The 26722-nt window shown below is 42.6% G+C and overlaps 1 protein-coding gene across 9 annotated transcripts in view; it reads left to right on the top strand.

Moving 5' to 3' along the window:
- LOC309701070 (R3H domain-containing protein 1-like) overlaps positions 1 to 26722 on the top strand; it is a 52151-nt gene that overhangs the window by 12685 nt on the left and 12744 nt on the right. For 7 of the 9 annotated variants that reach the window (XM_082525055.1, XM_082525051.1, XM_082525053.1 and 4 more), the window contains exons 3-18: positions 2516 to 2708; positions 8848 to 8937; positions 13921 to 14044; positions 15127 to 15205; positions 16089 to 16148; positions 16404 to 16544; positions 17708 to 17816; positions 17996 to 18091; positions 18488 to 18513; positions 18832 to 18885; positions 19538 to 19770; positions 22513 to 22782; positions 23326 to 23480; positions 23969 to 24100; positions 24997 to 25347; positions 25561 to 25693. In XM_082525055.1, coding sequence (XP_082381181.1) covers positions 2556 to 2708; positions 8848 to 8937; positions 13921 to 14044; positions 15127 to 15205; positions 16089 to 16148; positions 16404 to 16544; positions 17708 to 17816; positions 17996 to 18091; positions 18488 to 18513; positions 18832 to 18885; positions 19538 to 19770; positions 22513 to 22782; positions 23326 to 23480; positions 23969 to 24100; positions 24997 to 25347; positions 25561 to 25693 — 2206 coding nt within the window. In that variant the 5' untranslated portion in view covers positions 2516 to 2555. The remainder of the gene's footprint in view (positions 1 to 2515; positions 2709 to 8847; positions 8938 to 13920; positions 14045 to 15126; positions 15206 to 16088; positions 16149 to 16403; positions 16545 to 17707; positions 17817 to 17995; positions 18092 to 18487; positions 18514 to 18831; positions 18886 to 19537; positions 19771 to 22512; positions 22783 to 23325; positions 23481 to 23968; positions 24101 to 24996; positions 25348 to 25560; positions 25694 to 26722) is intronic. The other 2 variants (XM_082525056.1, XM_082525057.1) reach the window with 2 other exon arrangements.

Genomic DNA, 26722 nt, shown 5'->3' with positions numbered 1-26722 from the left:
TTTTGATGTGCAATGTGAATTTGATGAGCCCATTTCTAATTAACCTATTAATCATAGCTCTCATGTACCAGATGTCTACCCTCCCTTCTTGTGAGTCTGTGTATGTTACACACTGCATGGGACCAAGCTGTACAATTAAGGCATATCACCATGAATGAACTCGCACCATGACTTAAAACACGGGGAGGTCGTGGTATTACACAGATGCGTCCTGCAGTGGGCCATAGGTCCAAGGCAACTTATGTTCTGGGATCAGCAACCACGAAGAGGCATTTTATTTTGAAAGGCCTACTTTTTACTCTACGCCACATTAGACTGTAAACACGTGCTCTGCGTTAACAACACACCTACCAACTTTTGCAGCTGTTATCATGATGGGAGTGTTCCTGCTTTGGGCATAACTACAAACAAAGATTTAATTACAGCATTCTTCTTTGGAACATAATATAATACAAAAATCCGTGAGTAAAATCCTTTTATAAAATATAATATAAAATGTAAATCACACCGTATTATGTTTAATTCTAAAAAAACATCCTCATGTGGGAACTAGAAAGTGTGTTTGCTGATATTCTAAAGCAGCCCCCTTCAAACTGAAACAAACACTATAATATTAATGTGTTTTCTTACAGCACTAAGCTGTGCGCCTGCTGCATCTCGTCCACTCATGCCTATTGTCTCGGGCTGAACAGCTGCAGAGCTGCGAGACAGCGCAAAGAAAAAGTAATGACTGATGACCACAGACTGTGTTGGTGCCACCGACCGCCTGCCCTCCTCTTTCTCCTGCCTGCTACTGCATAGCTCTTTGTCACTGCAGACTTTCTTTGGCCCTTTTATCCAGTCTTTTACATTTATCAAAATGTGCCAGCTTTATGTTTGGTCTCTTTTATGGAGAATTTGCAGGGGAAATCTCAGTAGGTCTGCTCTCATAATAATTGGCATCACTTTCAACACTACACATGTCTAAACTGCATGCAGGCACATTTAATGTGCTGTGTGTCTCAGCTCACCAAAATTATGATTACTTTCTTAAAAAATACTTTATTTTCATCTATTTGAACTATTTTACGATTTTGCTACGCAGCAAGGAGTCGACGAAGATGGAAACATTACAAACGGGTCATTAAAACAAGAGGGATTTAAAAAAAAAAAAAAAAAAAAAAACACCCAAAATAATTCATTCAAAGAAAATGCATTTACATTGCTCATTTGTATGAAAGACAAAGTATTCTTTGTCTTTCATACAAATGTTGGATGTTTTACCAAACTGAAGCCAGCAATATGATACATCCATGTCTGAAAAGTGCTTGGGTTGTCAAACTCAAATCCACTTAAAATGAACTAATGGCTGAATTCCAACCATCCAATAATACTATTAGTAACACCTATGTTTGTTCTGCAGTAACTCAAGCTACCCATCATGGACAAAGTCAATTACAGTATGGCTCCATATTGCACCCACATACCGTCGGTGCAGTTATGTCTCCTGCTGCATTGTTGCTTTGTTTTTCAAAATAATATCCACAAGGCAAACTTTCATTACACAGCACTTTTTAGACAAGAATGCAGTGGATCTGATCTAATAACACAAAGTAAGTAAGTTTTATTTATTACGACACAGAATATAGCTACTGCAACAAAGGAAATAATTTAATGTGCCACAATGCAGTACTAATACACTTATTACTTTTGTATACTCTTATATGCTGTTGTTATTTACCTTATGTTTTTTAAATGTACACATTTTTCCATGGCGTTTAATAATAATGATAATAATGATGATGATAATGATAATTCTTTCATGTTTTATTTATAATTATTAAAATTGTGTGAACTTTTTGTCTTTCCCAGTCGGCGTAAAGATTGAGGAAGGTCTCTACAACTCCTGAATCTTAGTGTCATTGCATGCCATCACTAATTTAGTATGTAAACAGTTGATAATAATTCTAACACTTATCTTTCGAATGAAAATTTAAATGAACATAGCATGATGAAAAGTGAGAGAGAATATGTCTTTAAAGGTGTTGGCATTAGTTTTTTGCCACGTCAGCTCTCTTGACCAGAATTTGCAGTTAATAAAAATTTTTAAAAAATCAACAAAAGACACCATTGCAAAGGTAAAAAAGTTGTTGGTTTAACAAAATGTAAAGTACCTCTAGATTTAGCCATGCTATGTTAGCTCTCCTGCTAGCAAATGGTACTCTGTTACTGACACATTATATTGAACAACACACACAAAGTTAACATAATTGAATAGATCAGACAATTGTCACTACGCCCAATTTACCTTTTTGTGTCTGAATCAGCCACTACTGTTGTTGTTTTTAAAGAGCTGATATAATAAAAATATATATAATAAAATTCTGTATAATCTGTGTTTCAAATTTAATAAAAATACTTTGAAATGATGGCGTCTAGCTTCTTGTTATTTGGAACTTATCCTTCAAGCATAATCATCCGAACTTCTTTCTCTCCCAAAGATGCTAGCTCTCATCGACACATTCCTGTCTTTCAGGTCCTCTGTATTTGCCAGCATCTCCCTGTAAGACTTTGCAATGAGAATGTCTGATAACGTCGACACTGAAACAATGAAGGTTTCCGAAGCCGCCGAACCCGCGTCATCTGCAAAAGACGCCAAGACTGAGGTGTCTGACCAGAGCCAGAACAGCAGAGATGAACATGGTTGCAACAATAAAAAGGACATACAGGTAAAGAATGCTGATTTATGTTCAACCTTAAAACGTGTCAGTAACAATTCTTCCATATCTGTGTGACTGTAGCATTTAATTTTAGAATTATGGACTGCACAGCGATAGAAACACTGTTTTGGTACACCGGGTGTTTCTGTGAAAGTGCTGTAATGAAATGTAAAGAAGTGCTTCCTGCCATGTGCAAACACAGTGCAGAGCAGATACCTGAGTAGATTATCTTGTCAGTAGCATTATATCCTCATCGCGTACGACTCTGGATACTGTGACTACAAAAAGAAAGCAGCAAAAGTTTGTTACTAATAGCAGGGAGTCAAACATTCAGCACTACAACCAGACTGACAAAGAATCAGAGCCTTCATGAGTTTCTTCACAAATAAAACATTTATAAGCGTTATAACTAACTATCTGAAGTAATTTCTTCCTTTAGATCCTCAACATGTCTATTAGACCCCATTCCTACGACAGTGTTCAAAAATATTTACCATTAATAGATGTTACATTTTTAATACGATCGGTTTATCTTTATCAAAAAGGTTGCGTATGACAGGCTTTCAGGGTTGCACAGTTTTCCGTTTCAATGGTTTGAATTAAACTATTACTTAAAAATCTTTTACTTGATCCAGGTCTCTTAGTTATGGACTAATATCCAAAATCCTTTCATTTCAATTGTTCTTGAAAGAGTAGTTGTTAAAAGATTTCTGGATAATACAGAAATGGGACAGGTGGAGGTTAGAAATGACTTTCTTCTCACAGTGAGCTCATATCTGTGCTTCTCCCAATGGTTACAGTGTTTAACTACAGAGATTGGTATTAAAGGAAATGCACTGCAATAATTGGAATCATAGATAGATGTGTGCTAACATGAAAGTTAGCCAGGGTTCCACAGGGCTCTGTGCTGGTACCACTGCTTTATACGTTATACTCTTCTAAGAACAGAAAAGTTGGAAACAGATACTTAACTCTGGATCATGGCATTAACTTAGCATCCAAAAGACTTTGAGAAATCTTGGGAGGCATTTTTGATCGTGTCCTTCAATGCAGATGTTAAACAAATATGAATCGTTGCTGAATATCTCTAACATGTAAAAACATACTTTCTAGGGCTGATGCTGAAAAACTAGCTCATGTTTTCATTACTTAGGCTGGAGTACAGTGGTCCATTATTATCAGGTTGTACTTGCTTGTAGAGGTCTCCTCCAGAATACTATAGGATCTTTACCTTACGAGATAAAGTGCCTTGAAGCATTGTATAAATAAAGTTGAATTGAATGAGCACTAATGTGAAATGAAATGTCAGTTTCACAGTGTTTTGGTAGACTGGAGCCTCAATAAGCTGAGGACACTTACCTGACAACTTCAGCAAAGTCTGTCATTTCTTTTCCACACCTCGTTTCCATGAAAATTCAGTAGCAGTCAACGTCGAACACCAACTGCCCTGGGCATCTTCTGTCACCTGCGGCACTCCCAGCCGTTTCAGCGAGGAAATATTATTTCTGAAATGTATAATCGGCGCAGACAGAAATAATAATGCAGGGTTCAACTCTGCCTCAGCAGCACTGAGGTCAGTCATAGTGAGACTCTTCACTGCTGTCTACCTGGCTGCTGAGAATTGTTAAAGTTGTTAAGAAGTCACGGATCTTCCACAGGAGACATTAAACTGGTTATCTACTGAGGCTTCAGGAGAGCTGAGAACACTTTGACATAAACTGCTAATTAATAAGGTCTTTGTCATTGCAACATTGTGCTTTGGGGGTGCAAAAAAATTAGCATTTGTTAATTTAGAGCAAAAACTGGCTCTGACAGGTTTTCCTCACAGAGGAATGCACACTAAAATCTAAATGGTGAAACTGTGAAATCTCTTCTTGTGTGGTCAAAGAAGCAAAATCCAGGAAAGACGAAGGATTGTCTCTTTGGCTGCTGCCTAAAAATAGGATTCAGGCCAATCTGGCCTTGTGGTTGGAGGAGGGGAGCGCGAGGGAGTCAGGCAGGCAGATAATCGGGGCTCAAATCCAGGCTTATCTTCCAACTTCCTGCGCCTATGTTACCCTGAGGAACAGAATGACACCAGCATGGGGGAAGCAGCATGGGAGAGAGGAGGAGATACAGGAGGAAGAGGGAGGGAGAGACGTGTGGAGAGGTTGTAAGAAGGAAGGATTAGGGAGAGGAAGAAGGTGGAAGAACACGAGAGACACGGTGTTGGAGAATGAAGGAAAGAAAGGAGAGCAGAGGCGAGACAAGAAAGTAGCAAGAAGATGAAAGTAGAGGGACGATTTCTCCTCCTTAAATTATTTTAATCCACCACAACAAAGAAAGAATTTCAGCTATCAGCTCAAAAACCCCAAAATATATTTAGCCAAAGTATTGACTATGTTTGAAACTAGAAGGCAGCTTTTGAAGCCCAAAATGCTCTTTTTGGATTAAAAAGTTGACTTCATAAGCAGTAAATTGGTCCAATTGTACAATCCAGTTCATCCACTCATATATTTTGCTGCTGTAGCATTGTGTGGTCTGGTATGACCATTAGCTGAGTGACTCTGCTTCATGTCACCTCTACAAATGTAGGCTACTTGCGATTGTGCTGCTTTTTCTGTTTTGTGTGTTATTTTCTTTTTTGCCTTTTCCTCTCCCTGATGTAGTGATTTTATGGTTACTGGAATGCCGGGATATGCTGACGGCACTGACACAGCCGACCTTTCCGCTTGTAATTTCCAGCGGTGGAGGAGGTGAAGCTAATTCCGCTGCTCTGTGTAAGGGCATCGGTTAAATGCCTGAAATGTTCATTGTGAGAGGAACGGGTGGGGGAAGAAATGAGGGAGAGGACAGCGGTACCTTAAACGAGGCGAGGCGGGGGTGGGTATGGCGGCATCGGGGGGCAGGAATGCGTTCCGACAGAGGTAAAAGAGGGTGACTTTGCCACCATCTGCCTCCAGCTCTCCAGCTCTGTCCTCTGCGGCAGGACAGGTGGCTGGTGGCCGCCCTACTTCTGCTGACTTCAGCCCTTTCCCTCTCTCCCCCCGCTTTCCCTTTCCTTTATCTCCTGGCGGCATTGTTCATTCCCCACCGGCCCCACACCGCTCAATTAGCCGGTGAAGCGGTGCGCTCACGGTCCCTGACCACCCTCCACCCCCGCTACCCTCTCCTCCACATCCATATTACCTGATATAGAAAAGGGGCACGGCAGGTCACAGGCGTTGGAAATAGGCAAACAGCGGCCCTCGAGCTCAGTGAGGGAGGGGATAGGTTGTCCTTTTGATTTTTAGAGGACAGGTGGGAAGGACAGCGTTAGTGTGTGTGTGTGTGTGTGTGTGTGTGTGTGTGTGTGTGTGTTGGGATTAGGAAACAGAGGACTGGGCTCTGTTACAATTTACACTGAAATGGCTCCTGCCAGGTCTCCCCCTCCCTACCTTTTCCCTCCTCCGCTCTTCCCTTTACGTGCTACTGAGAGACCTTCTGTTTACACACACACACACACACACACACACACACACACACACACAGAGCCACCAGTGCGTGAAGCGCAGAGGCACCGAGCTGTCTCACACACTAGTAGGCGGGCGGCCTCTCTCTGCTTTCTGCACCTTACATCCAGCGCCTGCTTTCACGTGACAGCTAAATGGAGCAACGAACAAAACTGACCCGAATCCCTCACAGCCAAATGTCTGGCTTTTGTTTTCTGCGGCATCTTGCTAAGAGAGAGTGTGTGCGTGTGTGTGTGTGTGAAAGGAAGGGGTCCTGCAGTGCAGCCACTTTGGTAGCATATGCTATTCAGAAATTAATTCATTGCTCCCAGTAAATGATTATTTATCCAGAGAAAGTCTGTGATTTGGCCAAGGGTTGAGCAGACACTTTAACAATAATGAACACACAATAGTGCAGAATTTGGAGATAACGTATCAAGGTCAGAACTTCAGTGCAGTCACTAAGCTGATGCAGATTCTCACAGATTTTAGTCAGATGGTCTACAATCTACAGAAAGACTGAAATGGTCACATTTCAGTCTTTCTGTAGATTGTTCCAGCAAAAAGGAAAAATGAACCAGTCCAAGGACAGAGTGAGTGTTTCCCTTAGCATCACATCATATTTGTGATATAGCAAGGCAAACAATATAACGAGTATGGGTACATATTTAAATGTTTTTATTGATTAACTCATTCACTGCCAGCCATTGGCAGTGAATGAGTTAATAAAAATTAAAAAAAGCCAAAACCTATATTTTGTCACTGAATTGGCTGCAAGGCTGCTGCTTTTGCCGTATGCTCTTCTTTGGACAGACTTCAGCTTCATCAGCTTGGACGTTCTTCAGCCTTGGTGGTTGGTTAGCCTGGTTTCTGCTTAGATTGGCCCTTAAGCTCGTGTTGGAACGAGGACCACCATCGCCAGCTGCTCTTCAAGTTGTAGTCTGTCTAATTGTGAGAAGAGAGACTGGAAAAAGCTGATTGACATCGAGACCAGCTGTAAAGACTGGAGCTAGCTGGTTTGCAACAACTGAAGTTTCACCATAAGACGGGAATAGTTTGAAAAGTAGATTGATTTTGTTTAGTTCATCCACGATAACAATGCAATCAGCAGCCTCAAACAAAAATAAACTTGGACGGTTATGAATATACCCAGGCCACCCAAGTGAGGGTATGTGCGAGAACCACTGAGATTTATCTTTATGAGCCAATCAGTGAGAGAAACTCGAACCATGTAGACGCCCACTGAGCAGCAGCATACAAAGAACAGGGGTATATCCCCTTTCTGTAACCACTCAATATCCAGCTACTTTAGGTGTTTCCTAATGAGCAGATCACTCTAATCCAATAAAGGTTAAAGAAAAAAGTTGCCTGAGGGATGAAATGGGATTTACTCCTTTAAAAAAAAGAAGCAAATTTCATCTTAAACATGAGGTTTTCAGTGAGCATTTTAAACGACACGCTCTGGTCAGTTATCACGCCTAAATATATTATGACCATCTCGACTTCAGCCCCTAGCGCAGTTTCAGAAAGATTAGATGCTGTTTGAGAGCAGCATATACTTGTATTTTCTTGCATTTAACACCAGCTTAAGTTCAGTCAAATGAGACCGAACAGCATCAAAGACTGAGTGCAGTAATTCAGGGGTTCATATAGCAGATGATGATGATGGGATGCAGCATTAGATAAAACGACCACACATGCTGTATAAATGGAGTGCTAATATAAAAACGGTGATTGCTTAACTTGAGATTTTCATTTAATATCTTTTATTTTCGCAGACTGGTGTCAGCACATTTTGTTCTGTGCTCTTTAAGTTTTTTTTTTTTTTTCTTCAGCCTGCGAACAGACATTAAAAAGACATCATAGAAACTGAAACCTATGAATTGTTTGGAGTTGCTCAAGCTCTAGAAGTGCACCCATGCACAAAATGTAGGCCACTCATATTTAATTCAAATATCATTTGTTACTTTCTTTCCCCCCCAAAAAAAGTCTTCCCCCTCCCTTTTTTTTTTTTTTTTTTTTCCAAGCATCTGTGGTTTGTTTGATTTCATTTTCCTTTCCCTGCACCCCCTCCCCTACCTGTGGACAGCCTGTGAAGTACTCTAAGGTACGGTACTCTCGACATGCATGTTGCGCACGGATGCTCCGACCTGTCTCGTGCACTTGACTTGCGTTGTTTGCTTGGATTGAGATGGAAGTTGTACCCGTGTTACCTGTCACGCAGATGTCTGAAATGACTTTGCTGCAATGTGTTGAGATGCCGTCACATGACTGATAGCAGAGGCTGTGATGTGAATTATGAATGAGAATACGGCTAGTTTGGACGTTTCTTTTGTGCTTGCTGCATTGATGTTTCCTGTAGAAAAATGTGAGAAAGCTTGAGGTTTTTTTTTTTCCCTTTTGTTTTTTTTAAACTTAAGTTCCCTCTGATCAGGTTATTCGAGAAGTTATAAGAAGCTACAATCTTAGCAATGAAAAGCTTAGTCACTCGGGGAAAACTTGTGTCTGCTGAAATGTGAATTATTGGATCTGTGTGACATGCTCGTAAGAATTGATTGTGCTCGCTGGCTGTTTCACTTTGGCTTGTCACTGTGATGTGTGATGAAATTGACACAGGTATGTATGTGCATGGATTTAACTGTGCCCACCTACTTGCACCCCTCTCCTTACCCCCTTAGTCCAACACCAGGCTAAAGCTCGTGCGGAGCCTGGCGGTGTGTGAAGAGTCGTTTCCTTGCCCTATTCCTGAGCCTTCAGCAGCACCCCAGGTAAAGACCTCCATGAAACCAGCGTTGCACATTAGAGGCGTGCCAGTTTGGACCATATATTGTGGCACTACCTGAGTAGTATCACGAACAGTTTGTTCATTTTTATTGTAATTGTAGCTGTTTTTAGATGGCATTTTTCCATGATGAGGTCAAATGAAAACACAAGGGTCTCACATGCCCACCCTAGTGCTAACACACTAAGCTAATATTAGCAAGTCAACCTACTTGGTAACAACTAATGGTTCTGCTGACCGTCGTGTCAGAAGGAATTTTGCTTTAATGCTAAATAAGAAACAACGAAGCTGTGCTTTTGCAGAGATGCTAGTCTGTCTCCTCAACTTTGTTTCACGGGCGCATGTGTGTTAGTGAGCCGTTTATAACTGACTGAATGAGTTACAACTAAGGAAAAATGGTTAAAAAGAGGCAGGCGAATTAGTTCATACCATTTTAGCCGTTTAGCTGATATCCGTCCACTTAGGTTCACTAATTGCAGCAGGCTAAACCATTTATAGCTGTATGTGAATGAGATTCTCCCACTGCTGCAGCTTATGCTCTTTATCTTCACGCTGATAATGGGAAATAAACTCGCCAGCATGCGAGTGCCTCGTTCTTTCACTGGCGCATGCGTGCGTGCGTGCGTGTGCATGCGTGCGTGTAAATGGAAGGTGGATAGCGCTACATTAACCCCGGGCCCCTGCAGCAATGGTATCTGTTATCCACAACAGAGCGATCGGATTATGAAGAAAATCACCCAACTCTGTGCTTCAGGATTGTACGCACACATTTATCCGCGCAGGCTGGTTTCATCCCTGTCAGCTGTATTTGGTGTAGTAAGTGTGAGACAGTTCATTGCCTTTACACTTAGATTTAGGAGCTTGCATATAGCTGTTGCCCTGTAGAACTGTAGTTGATCAGATCATCATTCTCACCTAGCAAAGGTCTGTTGACCCGGTAAGTTTAAAAATAAGGCTGTCAACTTCCTGTCCTGTCCTGGCACTCGGATCTCTTTTCTGTTGCAAAGTTGTGGCGGCAGTCTTGCCAATTTAGACCTTGTAACATTTACTCATCGCTCTGAGGTCAGCACGAGTCTGATTTTATGTTTTTACATTAACATAAAGGCACTCACAAGATTGCAGCGTGTATGGAGCCCACACACAGTGCTTCAACAAACTCCTCTCATTAGTTTTCCTCATTCAGTTAAACTACACTTTAGAAATTTCATTACGCTGAAGTCTTCACCATGACTTAAAGAGGCTGTTACAGATCAGATTAACAGGGTTCACTAGTAGTGAAAATAATGCTGGTTTTGACAGAGCTTTAAGAGCTCAGGTTAGCTTGTTGCTTTCAGCTGTTTCTGGAAGTCTTTCTTCAGAGCAAAGAGAGTTGAACACATTCCTGACACATGGAGGTAACTTCATTAATAACTCCTAACTTGATTCTTCAGATAACCTTTATTAGTCCCACACGTGGGAAATTTGTTTTGTCACAGCAGGAAGTGGACAGTGCAAAAGTTATGAGGCAAAAATTAGAATACAATAAGAATAAATACAGTACACAGCTGTACAGAATAGAATAAAATAAAATACTATATACAGTAGAATAAAATAAAATACTATATACAATAAGATAAAAATAGAATACAAATACAAATACTATATACAACTGAGTAAAAATACAACGATGACAGAAAGGATTATTGCACTTAGTATTATTGCATATGTATGGATGTGTGTGCTTGATCAGTTAAAGTCTTTATTATGGAGTCTGACAGCAGTGGGGAGGAAAGACCTGCGAAATCTCTCCGTCCCACACCGTGGGTGCCGCAGTCTCCCACTGAAGGAGCTGCTCAGTGCTGTCACAGTCTGCTGCATGGGTCTTGATCCTTTTTGATTTATTCATTGATCTGTTGACATAAAAGCAACTTTGTCATCGCATATTGTCATTTAATGTCTATGGCAGTGGTGTCCAAACCCAGGCCTCAAGGGCCGGTGTCCTGCAGGTTTTAGATGTGTCCTTGAGCCATCGCAGATTATTTAAATGGCTCAATGACCTCCTCAACATGTCTTGAAGTTCTCCAAAGGCCTGGTAATGAACTAATCATTTCATTCAGGTGTGTAGAACCAGGGTGAGCTCTAAAACCTGCAGGACACCAGACCTCGAGGCCTGGAGTTGGCCAAGCCTGGTCTATGGTCTTTGGTTGCCGCACCACAGCTAGTTGCTTCCTGTGTGGCCCTTTAGGGGTGAGGTGGATTGATTATACTTCCTGTTATTTTCTGTAACAGATGGATACTGGATGCTAGTAAACATAAAGCAGGTTTCACAGAAGTCTGTGTTCACCATTCTTCAGGCTGCGTAAATGCTCGAGTTCAGACAGTTTTCGCTGTTGTCAGCTCTGCGTGATGTCATGGAAAGTGGTCAACCCTAATATGGTCATCTCAGACAGCTCTGCGTGTGAATCACAAAAAAGAACAGGATGAAAACTGAGGGCTTGCACCAAAGCCCTGTTGTAAGGATTAGGAATAAGTACATTATTTTGAACTGTTTGTCCTGTAAACTTATTCTAGTACAGTCCAGTGGTAAAAATACAGTGGTAAATAGCGTAAACAAATAGCGTAATAGGCCCTGTTTAAACTTAAAAAGCAACAAATTGTTTTGAAATATTTTTAGTTTGAGATAAATTTAAGAGAGAAGTTCACCAATCTTGGTTTTATTGATATCCAAAGAGATAATTGGGATAACTTTCCCACATGTAAGCTATAAATCATAGTATATCTAGAGCCTCATATGAAGATATATAAAGTTTAATTCTAGCATAAGTTATAATTGTAAGCATACTCTGTTAATAAAGAGCAAAGTGCTCTCTTTAAAGACTGTAAGTCACTGTGAATTCATGTTTCATCAAGCCCAGTTTAATGTAGTCTGATGCCTCAGCCCAGCTTGTTAAGCTACAGGGCCACTTGCCTTGAAAGTGCTGACCTGGGATCAGTTCTTCATTTCAGCCCATTACAATTGAGTAGATGGACCTCTGATGCTTGATTAGCGGCCTTCATCTGACAGCTGTGATTAAATACCTGGCTGCAGCCGTCTGATGAAAACATCACATCATCAAAACAGAAAGCGCGGAGCTCCAGCAGCGAGCCAGCTGCTGCTTTGCTAAATCGACGCTTCTTTTGCGCCATATCTCCAGGGCAAAAGCCCCCTCCCGTCAAACTTTACCCATTACATGCCGCTCTGCACAGCTCCTGGCAGACACGCTCACGCACATTTACACACAGGTGTATCTGTTCCAGGCATTTCAGCCAGTCAGCACCGAGCTCCATAACCAGAGGGCGGTGTTATTCCCACAACGGTCTCGCATCGTCTGCACTCACATGATGTCCTGTATTACTGTCATCAATCATGTCGAGGAAATTACAATTTCCACACGTCAGCTACAGAGAGCTGTGGCACGCTCTAATTGAATACTCCTGATATTTCCCCTGCTCCCGTTATTGCCCCCGGAGTCGAGACTCCTTCTGCGACAAACTAACCTAGAGGGGTGAGGTAATGCAATAAGGAGAGAAAGAAGGGGGGAAAACACATTAGTATGAGTGCTGATTCTCAATCAAACTCTTATGATCATCCAATCCAAGCTTGTCCCATTGTTCACAGTTTCAAATTACTGTCTCTACTGTCAGGTAGTAACAAAGGCCCGTGTGGATCTGTGGACAGTCCAAGACGTCGCTGCTTTCTGTAGGAAAAACAAAAATCTACGTCTGCCCTTACATTGTTGGCCCGCTTGTCAGCTCCAATCAATGGCCAATATTTGGGGGTGGGTGGGTGGGGGGGCTCTGAATGCACTTTTTTTTTTTCAGTTTTTTTTTGTCTCCGAGTGACAGCATGTTCATTATATATTCACAAGACCATCATTTTCACGCTGTTTTCCCTTTATCTCGAGGTAAATGGATGTCAGGAAACAAATGAGGCAGCTCGCAACAGCTGCACATCAACCAGGCGGCTTCCATGTGATGCCGAGGGTGGCATTAAGCAGCAAACATCAGCGCTTCTCACCGGGAGGGGGGAAAAATGTTTTTGCTTTGACAAACCCACCCAGACGAACACACACAGACACGCGCTTGAACTTGCTGTCACTTCCACAGCACACAATCCTAGACTCATTTTCGCTTTTTCCCCAGTCTCGCTCAGGCAATTAGTCAGCCACGTTTCTCATTAGCATATTACACTTTCACATACATTCGGAGCGTCTTAAAACGAAGGCGAACGCGGCGTCTCATTATCTTGCTCCGCAGCTGTTACAGGGATCAAACTTGTGACCTTTCTCGGTTATGAGCTGCTCTCCCAACGCTAGGTCACCCCTCGCTCGCTCTCGTTCATTCATCTCGCTCTCACAGATTCTCTGATGTTAGCTTTCCACAGTTGTGTGTAATCCACTTACAGAGCGCTGGCAGTTCTTCTCCACTGTTCAACTTCCCTTTCAGCCTTGCCTGAAAAGCAAATCAGATACTGCTCTGAATGTGTGTGTGGTGGAGAAGAGTACGACTGAGGTAAACCAAGCCCATGTTAAATAGATTTAAATTAAATAAAAATCCACACAGTCATTTTAAAGAATTCTTCCAGTTGGAGGGGGATTATAGCTAAAACCTCTTTCTGCTGGATCGTAAGGAAGGAAATGCTGCCTTGTTTAATTTCAGGCTCCAGCTCAAGTTCTGTTCAGGTGGTTTAAGAAAAACAAGCTAATCTGTCTCTTAGTTATTTGAAACACCTTTACTTCCAAGTAAACAGGTTTCCATTACAGTGGTCGTCCTATTCTGTAATTAACCCAGAATTAAATGCTTGTGTTTGACGCCCTTTTCTAGATTAAGGTCTCATGTCTGCTCACGGTCACATCTAGCATTTGCGGGGCATTCAGTTTTCCTATTTCTTTTTCCTTGCAAACCACCTGGTTTCACGCAGCTCCTCAGTTATATTTTCCTGTGTGAACAGGATGGGTTCCTACTCCAGCCCTTTGAAAAGGAAGAACGAGCTGCACAAGTCCAAGCCGAGAAAGAAGAAAACTACGACAAGGCGGACAAACCAGAGAAAACGCAGAAAAAAATGCTGTCGAGAGGTGAGAAATGTTTGTTTTTGCCGTTTTGGAAACGAATATCTACGCTCCAGTTACACTTCAAAATGAAGACCTGTCACCGTTTCCATCAACGCTTTAGCTTTTCTTTATATCCTAAACACCTGAGGCCTCGTTTATAAACATTGCTCCAAAAATGTGAGTTTATATATAGAAACAAACTAAAGAAAACACATACATGTGAAGACGAGCCGTGACAGCACTGTGGTGAGAGTGTCATTGGCAAACTATTGAAATGAAGCCAAATGCGTTAATGATACTCATCACACAATCCGTGTCACTCAGCCAAATTACATTCTTGTAATAATTATATCCTTTACCATGTCACCAGGAATATCCAATCCTCCACCTTTCTTTTTTCTGGCTCTGTGTCCTCCAGTTTGTCCAAAAGCACTTCTCCATTTTAAATGATATCTCATTATAGGCCAATAATTGGCGTGATTCAGTTAATTGCGACAAGCTCAAGGTGTGAAGCAATTATATGGATTCCCACAGGCGCATAAAGGTGTCTGCTTCCCTCTGTGGAGCAACACCACTGATGAGGCAGCCTCCAATTATAGAAACCAGACACCCACTAAGGGGATTGGGCTCCAGCGTCCCCCTCGACTCCCACTCACGAGTCTAATTCTTTTGTTGGTGCACAGGAACATGTTTTTCATTGTCAACTTTGTTACCCGACCACTTCTTCATTTCTTAAATGCTGGCAGTGCTCACAGCTTCATACAAGCTGGCAGCAGATCCCCCCCCCTCCCCCCTCCTAAATATCAGTCCCACTAATAACCAATCAAACGGCATCACGTTGAACGATGTCACCCTCAGTGATGGTTTCCTGTGTCAGGCGTGCAGTTTGGCTTTTTAGGTTTTCCCACACGAATAGGTGACTAATTTGCATATTAATATTACAAATTTCTTTAACTGTCATTAATTTGGATAGTTGACAGAGTGCATCATTTTAAGTATCTTATTATTCATTGCAAGAAAATTACACTCTGGTAAAGTTAGTTTGGTTGGATTTGTTAGGCGTTAGCCTCGTTCAGTGAATCGGGGTGTGTGTCTCCTTTTATCAGATTCCAGTCAAGACTATACAGATTCAACTGGGATAGATCTCCATGAGTTCCTGGTCAACAAACTGAAGGGCAACCCCAGGTGAGTTTAGGATACGTTAAAAAGTTGATGTTAAATATTGAATGTCAGGGGCTCACAGACCAGTCATGGCAAAATGTAAAATCTGAAGTGTGATCCTTTCAGTGGTTTTATGTTACGTATGTTTTCACTTGCAGAGATATTATAATATTGGTAGCTTTGTCTGTGCTGGGGATTTCTATCTCGGCAGTGCTAAGTCCAAAATGGAGGAAGCCGTTGTAGCTGTTATTAGTTCGTGTGTCACGCTGACCCGTTTTATGTAACCTCCTCTGCTGCACAGAAGTCATGAGACATGATTCAGTGTTACAAATATACAAGGGTTCAGTAAACATGAGTTTCTGTAGAGTCCCATAACAAAATGTTCTGGAGGGAAAAGGCACAAGCAGGAAAAATAAACACAATCTTTAGAGAGCATTTATAAGTGATTTGCGTTAGCATGTACCTTGCTTGCTGAAACAACAGAACGGTGGTCTTTCAAAAGATCAGGAATTGTTTTCTTTTCAGCCACACTGACTGTTGTTCTCTAATTTAAGCAAAGATAGATCGCTGAAATAATTTTGCTCATTGATTTTGAACAAAACAAATGATTAGTTCATGTTTTACTAAACGAAGAGGAAAACTGATTCTGTGTTCTTGAATAATTAATACAGCCACTGTTTCCCTGCTAGCTACAGTGTTAGCATTTAGCTAACATTCTTAATGTCTACTTGACTACATCAATAAAATGTAAACATTGTGTAAAGACACACAACTTCAACTTGCTGTGACTCTTTCTGGTGTGACCTGTCCTATGACAAACATATTAGCAGACATGTACAGAGGGATAACCTGAGAAATGGAAAGATATACTGACTTCTCAGACGGTCTTGTCTGTTTCATTTCCTAGGGATCGAATCATGCTGCTGAAGTTGGAACAGGACATCTTGGATTTCATCAGCAATAATGAGTAAGAAATGAATGAAAAGCACTTCCTGTCCTTACCAAACTCACCAGAGCACCTGGTTTTACTGAGTTAAACACATTTAACCAGAGATAGAGGGCTTTGAGTGTCCCCACAGTGACCTCTGAAGTGCAAAACAGCCCCAAAAATGACATCTATTCAGGATGCTGAATGCAGCTTTAATCCCCCCACTCATTGAACCTGGCGTTGGGACCTTTTGTGTTAATTGTAATGTTGTAATTTCTTTGTGTTTACCTGTAGAAGTCAAAAGAGAAAGTTCCCACCCATGACGCCCTACCACAGGATGCTGTTACATCGAGTGGCGGCCTACTTCGGCATGGATCACAACGTGGACCCCAGTGGGAAGTCGGTGGTGATCAACAAAACCACCAACACCAGAATGTGAGTGTCCTGGAGGTGTTTGCTATTTGAATTTAAGTTGTTAACTAGGGCTGGGCTATATCATACCGATCACGGTAATACCGGTATAATGTTGGGCAACGATAAGAAAATGAAATATCGCCATAGAATATGGGTAAAACGCGCACACGCAGTGCCTTTGTTTTCATACGCACATGGCGGCGACGCAGAATGAGAAGAGCGAAAGCGGATCGTTGAATGAAACGGATGAACCAGAATTGGTTTGTAAAAATGCTGCAACTTCAGTGGTGTGGAACTGGTTTGGCTTTCGTCCGTCAGATACACATCACAGTACTATTTTTGGTAGCGCATGCTAGCGAGCCGTCGTTATATACCGTGTTTTTTGGAAAATACGGCACACTTAAAATCAGTCCTTTGATTTTCTGAAAATCGGCAGTGCCCCTTATAATCCCGTGTGCCTTATGTATGAATTCTGGTTGTGTTTACTGACCTCGAAACGATTTTACGTACACGGCGCTCAAAAATCTGTCAGATGTCTTAGTACGACTTTGCTAAGCTACGAACCCGCACTGCTTGATGGATTGTCGGAGCAATACGGCTACCGTAGGCTGGAGCCTCGCGGAGTGATACGTACTGTGCTTCAACATAATATTACCGTGTTGTGTGTGTATAACCTCTTTAAGTTTTGTAGATATTATACATGGTTATGCTGAGGATCTGTCGGCCAGTTTCCACTGGAAATGCCTTTTGGTTAAACTGTCAGCAAGGAATTTGCACTGTTAATGTTTTACATAACACATAAAAAACAGCTGCTTGTTTAAGTGAAAATACATTGATGGGTTTTGGTTTTTTTGCACTAATAAAGTTGTGGAGTTGTAAAGTATTTTCTCTGGTGTCAATTATATCGTCAGTTATATCGTTATCGCAAATTTTCAAATGTATATCACGATAAATGTTTTTGGTCATATCGCCCTACTCTATTGGTAACTAAACGTTAGCGGGATCGCTCTTCTACAACATGTGATATTTCTGCAGGTTAATTGGTGGCGAATTTCTGCAGCCATAAGCTGTTTCAATCAGTCGAGAGATAAGTTGATTTGCCGCGCTGCTAACATATGTTGCTGTCAGCATCCGCCCGAAATTAAGCTGCCACTAAAACTCTTGCGAATTCCCCCCACCGACAGACCCGATCAGAAATTCTCCGAGCACATCAAGGATGACAGGGCGGACGATTTTCAGAAACGCTACATTCTCAAACGAGACAACTCCAGCTTTGATCGTGAAGACAGCACGGTAGGTGTTTTTTCTTTTTTTCTTTTCTTTTTCTTTCCTCCACCAAGCTGTCACTTTCATTTCTGACATGTTGGTAAGAGTGGGACAATCTGGCGTCCCTGACATAGCTGTTAAAGAAGTGCGTGTGTGTGTGTGTGTGTGTGTGTGTGTCCGTGTGTGTGTGTGTGTGTCCTTGCCAGATTCGAATGCGTTTGAAAGCTGACAAGAGGAGCAAATCGATGGAGGAGAGGGAGGAGGAGTACCAGCGAGCCAGAGAAAGGATATTTGCACATGATGTGAGAGCTGTTTGTGTAGGCGGAGTGGGGCGGGGAGGGGTTGAGGGTGGGGGGGTGTGGTGGGGGCCATGTTGCACAAATCTTTGTGTCATTTCTATTCATGTGCAAATTCACTAGATTTCTTGCTAACAATTACCACGGCAGGATTTTTGAAATTATAGACGGAGGGGGGTGCACTCCGATTTTTCAAGGCCCTCCATCTTTGTGAAGAAGTCAGATTTATTGGTAGACATGCATGCTTTGGAGCCCACAGTGCAATGGCACGTTTTGTTAACACAGTTATTGACAAATTGTTCAATACTACAGAGAATTTTCATAAATATAAAACATCTTTCAGTAGAGATGAGTTGGCTTTTCTTCCACATTATTGACAGTAATTTCCCTCTTCACTCGCAGGGAGATCACTTCATACTGGATAGAAGGTAAGTAGTGAAATGGCATTAATCACATGATCGCTGACGTTCCGCCACATTTCATTAAATAGAAATATTCCCCCAAAAGCCGTGTCTGGCTAACGCGGATGATGAATTGTCAGGTAATTGGGCAAGGTAGGGCTGATTTCATCCTATAAAGGGGAACTGGAGCTCTTCAGAAAAGCCGCTACTTTAACAGAAGTTCAATCACTTTTATAGTATTCCTGTCAGAGCAGCAATTAGAGGCAGCCCTGCCACGTTTTAAAATGGTAGATGGCTCATTTTTGTCAGCGCCTGCTCTCTGAAATGCTTCTCTCCTCCCTTCAGTGCTCAGGATGAAGACGCATGCATGAGCACCCAACAGAGGCGGCAAATGTTCAGGTGGGTCCGCACACACAGACACGCACACACACACACCCATCCTCGCACACATACGTCTGAGCTCCTTCCAGAGAAAACCCTTTGAGTCGCTGTCTGTCTTAATCGGCTCGCTCAGGAACAGGACTGCTGATGTGAGGATTTGTTTTTGCTGCTGGAGAAAGCTCCTGTTTAACTGGATTTTCTGCCCAGACCTCCTCATGTGGGACAGCCTATTCACACCAACAAACGGCCAATTAAACCGCAAAAAAAAATTTTTCCCCCCAAAATGAAAACACCAGATCTTTTCTTTTTTTTTTTCTTTCTTTAAGTGATCGTATATTTAGGAGTTTGTGCAGGTTGTTGTTAGGAGTAGACACAGGCTTGCTGGACTGCTCCGATATGTTGTTACAGTCTCCAGTCATCTTGTAACATGTCAAACACCAAAAATAGACTTTTTTTTTAAACTTTTCCAGCTGAAACAATAGTTGATCCTCAATCAGTCAACAAGAAAAATGATTGGGAATCATTTTTGACGGCTCATAAACCATTTTGGGGCAATTTCCAGTATGTAAGGGTGAAAAAAAATGCCCTTTAAGTACAAGCGTCCTAATCACAGACGTAGAAATAAATGATGATAACATATTTTGAAAATGTATGCTTTCTTGCCTTTCAGGTTACGGGCCGGCCAGTCTGGCGCCAGCCGGCAGAGCAGCTCGGAGACAGAAGCGCTGCCGCGACACGGCGAGCCCCGGCCTTGGAGCAGCACCGACAGCTCGGACAGCTCCAACCGACTTGCCCCGCGGCCCGCCATCACCAAGGCCAGCAGCTTCAGCGGCATTTCCCCCGTCCTCGTCAGAGGGGATAGCACAGCCAGCAGCAAGAGCACCGGGAGGCTCTCGAAAACAGGCAAGAGGCAGCCGAGCAGCACGGTGTTCAGATGATGTCCAGTACTGATAGACACTGTGGACACAGATATTTCCTAACAGTGGTGTGTTCACAGTATGGTGTTCACACCATTAATTATTTCTTACAATTTGGGCAGTTACCACCACTGATATTAAGAAATCATCCTTAAAAAAATAGTTTCAGCTATTCTTAACCTGTTAGTGCAGAATTAGCTATAAATATACAGTACGAGTCGTAACAGCTGATATCAGCCGACATATTGGTGCAGACCGTCCTCACTTGGTTTGAAATGGAACGACGGTGCAATCTGAACGTAAAACGCTTGAATGAAGTGCAGCTCTCATTATTCTGTTATCGACAGACTGTTAATGAACTGATTTTTGAGGAGGGACATTCAATCAGATGTAGATTTTTATGTGATTGATGGCTTTTGTTCTAAATGAAACTAATGGGGGATTTGTCTCATTAGCGAGCGAGCATCTAATTTATTCATGCAGTCGTGCAGACGAAGGAGAGGAAACTCTGTCACAGCATGAGGAGGAAGGATTCACTAATTAGATGGTAAATGAGAAACAGAAATAAGAAAGTAGCAGAAGAGCTTCAAGCAAAATGCTCGCTTTTTTTGGGTGGGGGGGGGAACCTGAGCTCTCATCAGAAGGAATGTTTGTCGTCCCGCCGCGGTCGATAAAAGTCTGCGGGGCGAGCGCAGCCGGACAGCTGTCAAAACTAATTACCGCACATCAACCTGGTGATGGAGGAGGTTCTTTAAATGTGGTGCAGCAGCAGTGGAAAAGCGAACAGTGAGGAGTTACTGCATAATGTATAAGTGTAAGCACAGGGAAGTGTCAGTGCCGTGTCACCGAGATGAAGTTCAGGCTGCTCCTCAACCGCAAGTGCTTACTCCACAGTACGATCCATTTGTAACCCGATTGGCTGCGATGAGATGTTCTGCATTACAGGCTTGTCTTCTTTATCTCAGTAACAAGCAGCAGTCCTTGGGCGACCTCTGCTCTCCATTTTGTTCTTGCTTCTTTTCCCCCCAGTTTTCCTTAAATCGTGTGATTCTGCCTTTGTCTTTCACTCTCAAATAAGCTTTCACTGCCACAGATCACCTGAAAAAAGGAGCTTTAGTATTGTTGAAGCAAAAATTTTTTGGGGGGGTTTTTTCAGCTTTTCTGACTGAGTTATGACAGAATTATCCATTTCTTACTCGCAATCACGAACACAACTTATTATTTATGATGTGTTTTCTGAATCCAGTGGTGGAAAACATCCACGGAAACAAATGTGAGGTCATTTGCTTTTTCTACTCTGCTAAAAATCTATATTTATATGTTTGCGGGTTAGACGTTTACGTAGAAACCATGTGAACAGCTTGTGAAGGATGATCTGTTGTTCTACATTAGGTTACAGAATATGTTTGATCTTTACAGCCGCATTAACTCTGCACCATGGCCTGAAATGTTGTTGCAACAGCACAGACTTGAGCCACTGTGACAGGTGTATTTGGTGGTAATATGCTACACAAACACAAAGATATAATGACACTGAAAGAAATGTAAGGTGCTGTCATCGCTCATTATGCTAATGCAGTAACTAGTATTCTGCCACACATGCCATTTTTCCCATTTTCATAGCTCTGACAACATGTGTTCAGACTCAGTTGGTGCTCAAGTCAGAGTTGTTCAATATTTAACGGCCTCGAGCCCGACGTGATCAGTTCAGTTTGCCTCATGATGGCAGACACGGGTACAAACGGCAACGTCACCTGCTACTGCGTATGCTCTGCGGGGGATTCGGTGCAGGGAGGCCGTCTTCAGGTTTTTATGGCCGCGTTGGAGCGAAACTATATGAAACGACATCGGGCCGTGAAACTGCAGCAAAGGATGGCTAATAAGAGCCATCGTCTGGTAATTAAGCTGGCATTTTGGCAAGTGTCACACATTTCAGTGAGGTTTAAAAAATGATCTGATTGGACAACAACGCTCAACTGTACTGGATGTTCAAGGTATTTCAGGTATAATCCACACGTCGCAAGGCTGGAAATGTTTACCCGCGTTTGCACAATCGAGCTTTGCAATAACAATCGATTTGCATGACAAATACAAATAAATGTGAGCATCAGCGATGATGGTTTGGTAATTTTGCGTTAATGGTGCATATCTGTGTAGTGTTATTGTTGTTACTTTAAAATGGATTAGGTCCCACCGTGTGTGTGTTTAAAGCACATAAAAATACCGCTTCTTTCGAAGCCTGTGATATTGTTATTTTGTTTCAAGCTCTTTAAATGTAAATTTAATCTTAACTACAGGCTATTCTTGCTCTCCTCCTTCCGTGAAAGTCCTCTAACAAGTTTTCTAATGGGAACAATATTAAACTCGGCCAGCTAAAATCCTAAACACCAGATTGGAGTGTCAGTCCCTCCTCCCTAAACCCCCTTCGCGCGCTCACCATTCTGCACAACATTCGTTAATTATACAGAGAGAGATCCATCACAGACGGTGCAGAGTTACCAGTTTCTCAATCAACAGTTGCCTCAAGAGACTGCAACGCAATGCTACCACAGGAGAGGTTGCATTAATGGCAAGAGGCATGACTGCGAATATCCTCCCGTGTTTCATTATCACCATAGGCTCTTCTCCTCCCACATGAATAACGAAAGCACAAAAGCGACAAGTTTGAGTCGCTGTGGGAAAATCTAGAGGCAGAGGATAATCACCCCTCTGTTCCGCTTCTCCTCAGGTTCAGAATCGTGCAGCAGCGTCGGTTCCTCGTCCAGCTCACTGTCCCGCCCCCAGCTGCCTCTCCCAGTCTCAACCTCTTCCCGCTCCAACGTTCCCAGCGCACCTTTAATCCATCCCGCTGCTGACGCCAGAGGCGCCGGACACCCTGAGATGACCAAGAGCCTCCTGTCACAGCCGCCGCCAGCTACAGACGCAGCAAACTATTACCTGTTACCGCTGGAAGCCTCAGGGATACCACCTGGCAGCGTTCTGGTCAACCCACACACAGGTGGGTGATGCCAAGCCTCTGTATTCTTATTGGATAAAATCAGAAATGACTTTTTAAAAAGGATTCCTGTGTCTTCATAAGTGTGGTGATCCAGCCACAGTCTACTGCAAATTAAACGATCCAAAAATACGATCCCCCATCTTGTAATTTGCTGCTTTCCAAATGAAAATTCATAACTTTGGAACAGAATTACAGGTTGGCACGGGCTTGCACTCGGTTTGTCTGTCAAATTAGTAGTCAGACCAAAGCGTGCTGATCAAAATGCAGCGAACAGATGGGAGAAATCTGTAAATATGCATCACGGGCCCAACGCGCAGTTGTGTACTTTTTGGTCTCCGAACTGATCTTCAAACGCTGCCAAGGTCGTTATTTCCTGTTGACTCTCACCTCATGGACCCGTCGGGGTGTGTCCTTCACTGTCATCATTCAAGTTTTGTTTTTTTTTGTTTTTTTTTATCCTCTTTGCATGAAGCTGAATTATTTGTGTGTGAGAAACGCTTGCATCACAGTGGTTTTCGGTCTCTTATGAATTAAATTTGACAGGCAAGCCTTTCATCCATCCTGATGGCAGCGCTGTAGTTTATAACCCAGCCAGCATTGCCCCAGCTGCTGGCAGGATCCAACAGCAGGGGAAACCCCCACAGCAGCCAGTTCCCGCCACAGTGCAGCAACAGCCAACCAATCACCTTCACTCCCAGGTCAGTGGGCGGTATTTTGTTTTTCAGGGATTTTTCTATCATTTAAACCAGTTTCCACGTTTTTCCTAACTGCTTCCTAACCTCGCTAACTCAGAGTGTAGAGATGGGGCTTCACTAAACCATGTCCTAAACTAACAAAACTAAACTTTAACAAACTGATTAAACAGAATATTTATTAGCATGTCCAGCTACATAGTATAGTTCTTATAAAAAGACTGGCTAATTGCATGTTAGCACATTAACTATGTGTTAGCTACTTTACCCACGTTTGCGATAACTTTAGCATTCAGTGGAGTGTAGCACTATTTGAGCCTGAGCTAATATTGGCTTTGTGTGAGACTGAGCTAGTGTTAGCTTTCAGTAAATCCAACCTACAAAATATATTACAAATATGTGAAGGAACGCTAGTGAGCCCCACCAGTTTACTAACATCCTCCGTCCAATCTTGTCTCCTGTCCTTCTGTCCATTTCTTCCCTTCCCTCCTCAGCCGATCTGTCCTCCTCTCCAGCCGCCCTCTGAGCCTGTCCACAACCCAATGGTCTCTTCTTATCCTCTTCCTCCTCCTCCTCTTCCTCCTTCTCAGTTCCTGCCCGTCTGTCCTAACCAACAATACACTGTGGTACCGAACTTCCTTCTTCCATGTTATTATTCTTCCCCCGCTCCATCTCCTGTCAGACCTGGCTCATTAAGAGCTTATTTATAGGCTTCTTCTCTGAGCAGTTGGATTAGTTCATTAAAATCTGACACAAATGTCCAAAATGAAAAAAGAATCCACTCGTTTTGGGTTGTGCTAAAGAAGTCCTCTGAGCTCTCCTTAGACCCAGGTCTCCATACTGTATTGATGTGCCTTTTGTATCAGTAATATTGATTCAAATGTATTTATATTTTGGTAGTCTGTGAATTATCTTATTTCATAGAAATAATGAAATTAGCAGATGGAGTTTTGCATCCTCATAGTTCACGTCTTGTCCTTTCTATGCATTACTTTAGAAAAGCAGATCTCAACACGCCTCCGAATAACTATTCTGCTAACTTATGTTGTGGAAAGGTGTATCTAAATCCAGCCGGAGCCATTTACACACATATATAGATCATGCATTCGCTTAACCTCATTTTTGACCTGGTTTTAGTGAAAGACATGCCTCTGTGACTAATTACGCCTGTGGAAAGTTCCATTAATATTTAATTCATCACCAGATGTTAGTACTGCATAATCCATGCCTAAAAACACTATTTTTCCAACAACATGTCAGAGATGACCTGGGCTGCTGATACTCATGAGGAGTTGGGTCAGTTATATGAGCTATCTGCATTTAGTTAAAGTGAAAGTCGATATGAGATGTCTTTGATTTAACACTTGGATTAGAAACGCGCTGGTTGAGCTGTATATTGATCTAGATTATAAGCAGAATAAATGTGTTAAATTGTGTGACCTGGCTCTGAGAATCTACTGCTGTCTATTGTTGATTTTAATCTGTGCCGTATTAAAAGTGTTCCCCATAATTATCTCTGCAGCCTGACTCTCTCAACGCCCAGTTTAGCCACATGACTCTGGCGCAGCAGCCAGCCAATGACAGTGGCCCTTCAGCTCCTGACGGTCGCCACTATCCCTCTGTGTACCACCACCACCACCCCTCTGCTGTGGTGCTGCAGGGCACTCCTCCACAGCAGGTTGCTAGCTACATAGTGGCAGGGCCATCAGGAGGACACCCGGGGGTGCTGCAGGGTCAGCCCATCCCACTCCCAACCCCGGCCCAAAATCACACATATCCCAGCTCCGCCCTGGGTCATGCTGCTTTTCCCGGATCCGCCCTGAACCAGCCACTCCTGCAGCAGCACACCTACATCCAGCAGCCTGTCCAACAGGTACGGACTTCAGCTAACAGCTGCACAGCTAAAATCCCGCCGTCTTGTCCAGAGGCGTCTCAGAATGTGCTAATTTGTCATCATGAGTCACTCCTGCAGTGAAAACCAGCTTTATGACTAATCCTTCATTCCTCCTCCCGCTGTGAAGTCAATTCAAATGGGACCGCTGATGCGTCACGCGCTTGTTGAATTTGTGTTTTGCGTCTCTCGCAGATGTCCTCGTGTTACTGCTCTTCAACCCACCACCCACACTGTTCCAGCACGCAGCAGCAGCAGCACTACCGGCCGCCTGTCAGCACGCTGCCCTATAACTGCCCACAGAGCCAAAACCTGCCCCAGCAACAAGGTACTTACACGGTCATTTTAAAGAGCCGCTGCTACTGCTGACTTTGTGACTGTGGTGTTTTTGGCAACTAATGTACTAGCAGATTAAACGGGGTGAGGGTGGTGACTAACCGACTAATATAAAAGCAATAAATTTATTAAACCCAGTTTCACATGTTAGGTGTCAAATATAAGGCCCGGGGTCTAGAATCAGCCCAGCCGAAGACGATCCAGCCCACTGGATGTCATTTTAAAGGAGGGTAATTTTTGGACTCACTTTCACACACTATTACGCTGTTATGTAATCGCTGTCACAAGATTACATTGAGTTTAAAGGGTTTTGAGCAATTTCTTAACACAGTGAACTAATCATCCACTTCAATACCTTTAATTTTGTTACTTTGAAAAAAATATGACTTGATTTTTTTCACTTTGTTTTTTTTTCCTGTTTCTTTTTAGCGGCGAAAAACATTTTTCTGTCCTTATTATCTTTGACACGCACTGATGTGCTCACAGCCACACGTGGCTCCGTTATAAATTGTCGTCTTTGATTGATAATAAATTCAGATTAAAGTTGCACACTGGGATACCAAACGCCAGCAGTTCCCTCTACTTTTACCTCTACTCTTCTGTGCTGAACTGACAGTACTAATTAGCACAGCTTTGAAAGCGTCGCACAGTGGATCTGAAGGAAATCAAAGGGTGTTTTAATGAATAAGATCCACAGTTTTCCTTGAATTTGAGGCTCCGTGTTGTTAGGAGCAAAGCTCAGCCTAGCTGTTTTGTCATGAGTCATGCTCAATAGACTTTGTTAACTTCTCACTTTGAGCTCTTAGAGAGCATTTTTATGTCAGACGTCTCTGTGAAGGACAGATATTCCTCCCTTCCTTCCCTCTGTTTGTTTGTTTTTACGAGTTCAGATGTCTCCCCGGGAGTCATCACTAGATTATTCAGTTTCTGTTGTCTTTCGTTTTTTCCCTTTTTTTTCATTTTGCCACAGGAATTGAGATTGTTAGCTCCTGCTTGGTCTTTTTCCTCACCACACACACAC

The sequence above is a fragment of the Aulonocara stuartgranti genome (assembly GCF_965226115.1).
Source record: "Aulonocara stuartgranti genome assembly, chromosome: 23".
NCBI lineage: Eukaryota > Metazoa > Chordata > Actinopteri > Cichliformes > Cichlidae > Aulonocara > Aulonocara stuartgranti.
Note: the sequence above shows the minus strand (reverse complement) of the source record. Positions and strands in the feature narration are given on the sequence as shown.